Source organism: Tympanuchus pallidicinctus, unplaced genomic scaffold (assembly GCF_026119805.1).
Source record: "Tympanuchus pallidicinctus isolate F22 unplaced genomic scaffold, pur_lepc_1.0 scaffold20, whole genome shotgun sequence".
Lineage (NCBI taxonomy): Eukaryota > Metazoa > Chordata > Aves > Galliformes > Phasianidae > Tympanuchus > Tympanuchus pallidicinctus.
In genome coordinates this window covers 3,638,796-3,646,615 of record NW_026294722.1, presented here as the reverse complement: position 1 = coordinate 3,646,615, position 7,820 = coordinate 3,638,796, and the positions used below count along the sequence as shown (strand labels likewise).

At 49.9% G+C, this 7,820-nt stretch overlaps 1 protein-coding gene across 2 annotated transcripts; it reads left to right on the top strand.

Moving 5' to 3' along the window:
- The first annotated feature begins 39 nt into the window (after positions 1-39).
- Positions 40-7,663, top strand: MAPRE1 (microtubule associated protein RP/EB family member 1). Of its 2 annotated transcripts, none has more exons than XM_052683931.1 (7): positions 40-169; positions 570-693; positions 2,926-3,071; positions 3,897-4,086; positions 4,770-4,879; positions 5,546-5,698; positions 6,023-7,663. In XM_052683931.1, the coding sequence occupies exons 2-7, from the start codon at positions 573-575 to the stop codon at positions 6,077-6,079; spliced, it is 777 nt and encodes a 258-aa protein (XP_052539891.1). In that variant the 5' UTR covers positions 40-169; positions 570-572; the 3' UTR covers positions 6,080-7,663. The 2 variants fall into 2 exon arrangements, with proteins under 2 accessions (XP_052539891.1, XP_052539890.1); XM_052683930.1 differs by having other exon boundaries at positions 3,897-4,101.
- The last annotated feature ends 157 nt before the right edge of the window (positions 7,664-7,820 follow it).

Sequence of the window (7,820 nt, the reverse complement as noted above, 5' to 3'; positions counted from 1 at the left end):
CGGAGCCGCGCGATGGCCCCGCCCTCCACACCAGCACGCCGTTCTTCCTGCGTTGCGGCCGCCGTGACGTTGCGCGGGTGACGTGAGCGCGCCGCGTGCGCGTGACGTGGTCCCGGGCAGCGGGCGGGGCCGGTTTGAACGCGGAGGAGACGGGGCGAGTGCGGGGCAGGTAACGGGCCGGGAGGGGCCGGGCGGCCGGGGGGACGCGGGTCGGGGTAGCTGGGTGCGGGCGCGCGGGGCCGGCGGGCGCGGGGAGCTCGGGTGCGGCGTGCGGGGCTCGGCCTGGCTCCGGGCGCGCCCCTCCGCGGGGGCCGCGCGGCGGAGGAGGGAGGGGCGCGGGCCCTGCGCTGTGCTGCGGAGGCGTGCGGGCGGCCGTGCCCGCCGCGAGTGCTGCGGGGAGGCGTCGCTTTGTGGGGCTGGTTCGCCCCGCGGGGAGGGAAGATCCGAGCGGGTGGAGGGCCGGGAGGTGCTGGGGGGAGGGGGAGCAACGCTGCGTGCGGGGCTTCGAGCCGCGATGGGGCTGCGGCGTGAGCGGGTGCGGCGGTCCCACCCGCTGCTCTGTCTGGCAGAAAATGGCTGTGAATGTGTACTCCACGTCGGTGACGAGCGACAACCTGAGCCGGCACGACATGCTGGCGTGGATCAACGAATCCTTGCAGCTGACGCTGACCAAGATCGAGCAGCTGTGCTCAGGTGAGGGGTGCGGGGAGGGACGTCCGGGTTTGGTTTGGAGGTGAGAGATGGCGAAGAGGTCCGTGGAAGCAGCCGTGTGGCTGTGTCGGTAGTGGGAGCGGAGCTGTGGGCGGTGCTGGGCCTGCGTTTGGTGTTACAATGGTTTGGAGTTGTACTGAAATGGTTTTTAATAGTGAAAATGTGATGGGAACGTAATGGGAAGTTATGATCTTCTGATCTGCTACCGCAAAAGTGGGATGAGAAGAAATTAGGGTCAGTGTGGAGAAAAATGCTCCTAAGAGAGGCTGTTTACTAGTGGGGAGCCCAAGTATTTAGCCTGAACAGACAGGAGAAGTCCTGAGAGTGCAGTAAGGAGCATAAACGGATGTGATCCCTTATGGGGGAAGACCATTGGGAAGTGCCTGCGGGTTCAGACAGGGCACAGGGGTGTGAGGGAACACACTGGTGGGTCTGGGTTCACCCCTGGGAATTCCCACCCTCCCCCTGTAGTGAAGGAGCACCTCAGCCTGACCCGGAGTCACTGTGAGCTGATCTGCCCGAGCTGAATATCTGATGGTTGTGTGCAGCGAAAGGGGAAGTGCTGGTGCTCCAGAAGTGAAGTCACATGTCATCGTGCAGGGAGGAGTGTGGGGGAGGAGGCTGGGTGAAAGGAAGAGAGCAATAATGGGCTGTGGGGCAACGCGGAAAGAAAAGCAAACCCAAGGCTAAGAAGGCAGCCTGGGTGAGAGGTGGTGATTTGAATAACTGCAGCAGGGAGATGAAAGGGCCCGGGTAGGAGAGGTAGGAGCACATCTCACACGGTGAGGTTAGAATAAGGCGGTTGGGGGCTGAACAAAAGGAGGCAGAAGTTTACGTTGGGAGTTGGCACTGCAGCGTGGGGCTGAGGAAGGAGCATTCCCAAAGATGGAGAGAAGGAGGGAACTCAGAATACACGTTGGGCAGGTATTTCTGGTGGCTTCTGTCTAATAAGGTGATGCAGGAAAAACTCTAGGGCTGAAGGAAACTGAAGATCTGCAGCCACAGAGAGGAGAAGCGATGAGCACTGCTGGGCTGAACTCAGTGTGCTCCACCTCAGTCTGGGGCCCAGAAGCTTTGCAGGGAGCTGGGCTGGCTCAGGGCAATGCAGTGCACTGCTTCTTGGCCTCGTGCCCCTTAGACGTTTGCCATGCAGCTATTTGTTTTATGTTAAGGCTCCCCTTGCTCTCCGTGTCCTCTGAAGTGTTTGATGTGGGGTGAGATGTTGCGCTCAGAATGTTGTGCTTGTGTTGCTGATGACACACAAGTGTGCATCATCACTGCAGCGTAATTAACACAGTTTTAAGCTGTCTTTATGGGGGGGGTGTTGTGCAAAAGCTCATCATTGGGGGTGGCTCTCTGTTTGAACCGCACCCCCCCCCTCCTGCTATTACAGTGAGAGCTGAATTGATGGACTTGAAGGATTTAAAATGAACAGGAAGGAAATAGTGTCTTATTTCAGTTCTCTGATTAAAGTGTGTCTTAAATACCATAGAATGGTTTGAGTTGGAAGGGACCCGTTCAAGTCTCCTCCAACCTCTGCAGTGAGCAGGGGCACCCACAGCTCCATCAGTGCTCACAGCCCCCCAGCCTGACCCGAGTGCCTGCAGGGATGGGGCACCCACCTCATCTCTGTGCCACTGCCTCACTACCCTCACTGTAAAAACCTTCTTTATATCCCATCTAAACCTCCCCTCCTTTATCTCGATACCATTCCCATTGTCCTGTCACACAGACCCTGCTAAAGAGTCTCTCCCCTCCTTTCTTACAGCCCCTTCAGATGCTGAAAGGAAATGTGATTCAACTTACTTTACTCTCTTACTTCTGAGAGCACCTTGAACTTTGTAGGTAGTATATGACACTATTTTAAAAACAACTAAACGTAATTTTTAGAAGAATACTTCTTCCAGTTCAGCTCTGTTAATGTTGATAAGAGTTCTGATGCCCATGAGGGATGGGACGCCACATTGAGTTGGATTTTCCCTCTTGGAATTACAGAGGTGTTACTGCTCTTGGGTACAAGAGCTCAAGCCATGGGGCCATACCCTTAGTTCTGCAGCTTGTTTACAGCCACGCTTCCAAATCAGGCCAAGGGGTCCTGTTATGTCCTTTCTGCTCCTCTAAGGGCTTTGTGCACTGTGGAATGAGGCTGGGCAGTGTGCTGCTCTGGCTGATTGTCTGTTGTTCATTGTGGAATGCTATTCTTCTCTCTCACAGGTGCTGCTTACTGCCAGTTCATGGACATGCTCTTCCCAGGTTCAGTAGCTCTCAAGAAGGTGAAGTTTCAAGCAAAATTGGAACACGAGTACATTCAGAACTTCAAGGTTCTACAAGCAGGTTTCAAACGAATGGGCGTTGACAAAGTAAGTTGGGTTGGAGTTGCTTCTCCTTGTTCCTGGGATCCAAGCGGGTGGCTTGCACTTTGCAATCTGGGGGGCAGGGTTTGTCAGCTTACAAATCTCACAAGTTTTGGTTCACACCTAAATTAATGCAATATTTACTAGAGCAAAGGTTGCGTTTGCAGTCTTTAATGCTGGAGATAGTTTCTTCCATGTTAACTCAATTCAATTTATGTAGTGTTGACCAGTACTGAAACCTGAGAAATCATGTTTGAGCTTATGTGGCGTGAAGCTGTTCCTAGCAGTGTGTCCCAATAATCTGTTGGTGTGCTGGTCTTAAGGATTTCCCATTCCTCTTTACCAGTGTGTTGTTCCACTGGTGAAAATGGGATCTTTGGAAATACGTGTTTGGATCAAGTGAGTGCTGTGCTTATGGAAGAGTGCTTTATGGAGGTGGAAGTTATTGGTGGGGTGCTTGGTGCAGTGCAGAGCATTCCCTTGCTAAAGCTGCTCCCAATGAAGAGGGCATCTCGTGCTGTGATGGCCAGCAGCTCCAACACTGCTTCTCTCCTCTCCCTTGGGGCTGTACCTGGAGCAGTGTGCCCACAGCAGGGCTGTGCTCACAGGGAATCAAATGGGCAATCAAGGGAATGCCTTCTGCCCACTGCCAGACCTCAGGCTCTCAACTCGTGGCTTAAAGGCAAGACTTCACAATTTACTGCTTTTTCTCCAAAATAAACAAAGAATTGCATTTGCTTCCAATTTAAAAACCCTTATTATGTAAGGCAGAGAGGTTCTTTCCCCTTACAACACGTTTTATTATTTATTGCTATTTTTTTTTTCCTCCAGATAATTCCTGTGGACAAACTAGTGAAAGGAAAATTTCAGGACAACTTTGAATTTGTTCAGTGGTTCAAAAAATTTTTTGATGCAAACTATGATGGGAAGGAATACGACCCCGTGGCTGCCCGACAAGGCCAGGAGACAATGGCACCAAACCTCGTTGCTCCAGTGGTGAACAAACCCAAGAAACCTCTCGGTACTGGCAGTGCAGGTAGAAACGAGTTCAAGATGATCTCGAGCCCTTAAAAACTGAGGGAAATGAGGCTGGGTCACTGTTTCAGTATCTAAAGGGGCTGTAAGAAAGAAGGGAACGGACTGTTAAGCAGGGTCTGTGTGACAGGACAAGAGGAGATGGCTTCAAGCTGAAGAAGAGGAGGTTTAGATAGGATATAAGGGAGAAGGTTTTGACAATACACGTGGTGAGGCAGTGGCACAGAGATGAGGTGGGTGCCCATCCTTGCAGGCACTCAGGTCAGGCTGGGGGCTGTGAGCACTGATGGAGCTGTGGGTGTCCATGCAGAGGAGCTGCACCTGTGGGTGCACTGCAGGAGGTTGGGCCTGATGGCCTTTAAGGATCCCTTTCGACTCAAGCCATTCCATGGTTTAAAATTGGTGTCTGAAGATGTCGTGTCTCATCTCAAATGCTGGGCTTCAGTCTCTGAGTGAGTTATCTGGGAGTGACAGAAAGAGAATGGCAAGGGTTGGTGTCAGGGTGTGCTGAAGGCAGTGGATGTGGCGGGGGGAGGGGGGTGGGGTGAAGAAGGAACACTTCATTGATGTACGTGCCTTCAAATTGTGACATGCCTGGAAGGGGGACCCCACCCCTGGGGGAGGAGGAGGGGTGTTCTGAGAAGAAGTAACAGCACATTTATCTTGCAGCCCCACAGAGGCCCATTGTTGCACAGAGGACCCCAGCAACTCCCAAAGGCAGCACTGGGATGGTCAAAAAGGCTGCGGGAGATGATGAATCAGCGGGATTGATTGAGCAGGTGTGTTGCCAGAATGGCCTGAGGTACTGACCTGGGCTTGCTGTTGGATGTATAGGTATAGATATTTAATAGCATGAAATGGCTGTGCTGGGGAGAGACAGATAGCTTTCTTCTGTCTAGTAGGTTCATTTAAAGTGGCTTAATCAGAAGCCTTTGGTGTGCTGGCCTTGCTTTCCTGATAGCAGTAAAGCCCTTTTTGCAGTACAAGCCCCCAGACATTTAAATCTGCTGTGTCCCATATCGCACATAGCTTTGCTTTCAAGTATTTCCACAGCTGTGTTGCAGCTATCACAGCATTCCAATGGAGCTATGAGCAGCTGCTGCGTCCCCGAAATGCTGAATGCAATGGAGCTGAAGCTGCCACCAGTGAGGGCTGTCCTGGAGGAATGTGTGAGCAGAAGAAGCTGCAGGCAGTTGGATTTTTACCCATGTCATGCAATAAGCCTTTAGAATTTCCATGTGGCATTGCATGTGTTGGGCTGGGTGTTGGCTGTAGAAATACTCCAACTTGAGAAACAGAACCTCCTCTTGCCCTCACAGCCTTTCCCTGATGTCTTGGTTACTTCTGAAATGCTTTGCTTACAAACACACCTCTGAGCATCTTGGGGGACCCCCACCTTAAGGGTAGATGCCACTGGTGGGTAAATCATTGATTCTTGTGGGCAGATCAACGTGTTGAAGCTTACTGTTGAAGACCTGGAGAAGGAGAGGGATTTCTACTTCGGCAAATTGCGGAACATTGAGCTGATCTGCCAGGAGAACGAAGGCGAGAACGACCCAGTGCTGCAGAGGATTGTGGAAATTCTTTATGCCACAGATGTAAGTCATCCTCCCCCCCTGTCCTGCCTCACTATGGGAAGCTGTCTTGTTTCTTCTGCTTGCTTTCTTCCTTTTTTGTGTCCCCTTTAAATTTACGTTGTTATGGTCAGGCCACAAGCGTGGCTGGGCTCACCTGAGGAGTTGTGTAACACAGAGGTCAAAGCTGAAGAAAGTGAGTTTGCTGGGGACACTGTGAGTGGTTGACTGAAGGGTGCTTCGTTGTCAGGATCCAAAGTAGGAATAACTAAAATGCAAGGAGCGTGCAGAGAGCTGGGAAGTGCTCGGGTGTTGGCTTCTCATCCAGCCTCGTTGTGTTCCCTGCAGGAAGGCTTTGTGATACCTGACGAAGGAGCGCCGCAGGAGGAGCAAGAAGAGTATTAACAGACCACACACTGTACCAGCAGAGCAGCAACATCGGAATTCTGTGCCCCAGATCATGTGCTTAACTGTAAAATACTCCACTTTATTCTTAGAGGACTCACTGGTTTCTTTTCATAAGCAAAAAAAGTTACCTCTTCTTAAAGTGCACTTTGCGGAAGTTTCACTCTTTTTGCAGTGGGTTTGAGTTAGAAACTCTCTCACTCTGTAGCAGAGCAGTATTCACATCTAGGTGGTATATTTAGGGAGCAAGAGGCTGAACGTTTGGAACTTGTTGGTTTGCTGGTAAACACTGGTTCGTGGAAAGACTTTTTTTGTACCTGAGGTGGTGTGTAGTAGAGAACGTAAAGACTGACTCATGGAAAGATGGAGTTCATGTGAAATTGCAGCACGGAAATGATAATAAAATGCCTTAAGAGTATTTAAAATATGCTTCCAAATGCCAAAATTGAAGTAATGTGACAGGAGATTTTATGTGCTTCATCCTGGGGAGACGCTCCGCTCCCCTCCCTGCTGTCCGAGGGGCTCTTAAACAAACCTCCATTCCTGCATAAAGCTGCTTACCGAGTGATTAGTTCTCAATGAAATAGGCCTTAATGTTGCCTGTCACAAGATTAGAGGGAGTATGAACAGCTGAGACACATAAATTACCTTGAGGACTGCTAAAGCATTTTTTTACTATGGCATTGTGGCTGATGGCTTTGCCAAAACGTACTGTGTTTTCTGTATTAAAGAAAAAAAAAAGCTCCATAAATGAAAGCAGAGGGCACCAGTCTTACTGCCTACAAGGTTCTTCTGAAGTACTTTCCTCCTTTCTGCTTGTTCTGTTTGTTTCTGTTGGTTTGCTTATGGCCTCGCACCCTTCCCTTCCCATCCCAAGGTGCTCTGGTCCAACCCCGTGGTTGCAGCAGGGTTGGGCTGTGTGCAGCTCATAGAATGAAAGTGAATTGAGCACATGAGGATGATGATTTTCTCTTTTCTTTTCTGTTTTTTTCTCAGACCAGGGCTTATCTAATAGTAACACTTGCCAGTTCAGTGGTCTTCTGGGGTCAAAACTAAGAGATGCTGGCTAACAGAGCTAATGTTATTGCAGAAAATACAGTACTGAGACTAACTTAAATATTAATATTTAAAGTACTTTCTTTAATTGTCCCTTTTTTTTTTTTTTTTTTTTTTTTTTTTTGCTCTCATGCCCCCTCATTACTGTTGTGTTTTTGGCAAGATCCTGCAAGACTTCTGATTCCCCTCCACTACTGAGATCCATCAGTCCTGTTGTGCTGTATTCATTCGTTCCTGGTGGTAGCTTGTCCTAAAACGTGTGTAGGAGAGCATCTTATGGTAATTGTTGTGTAGTGCATGAATCTTTGTGAAATTCAGAGAAAAACCCAAATTCAGTGAATGCCAAAAAAATGCAAGTATCCAGCCATTGTTTGAAATTGCAGTGGTGCTATTTCTCTTGTGGCCTTTTAGACTTTCGTTGCCCTAAAACTCCATTTTACTGAGAAAACCATATTTGACTTGGATTTTTCTTGACAGGGTTTTTCTATTTTAAGCAGTTTCTAAATAAAGTTCTGTATTTCAAGAGTGTCATGTCTGCTGGAGTGTCTCGTGCTTTCAGATGTGGTCAGGCAGCCCTAGAGCTCGCAGTGCTTCTCATGGTTGGAGCATTGAGGCCCTGCAGTGTCAGCTCTCACCCTCCAACCCTAGCTGTGTGTCCCTGTGGGTAGCAGGAATGCTGAAGCTT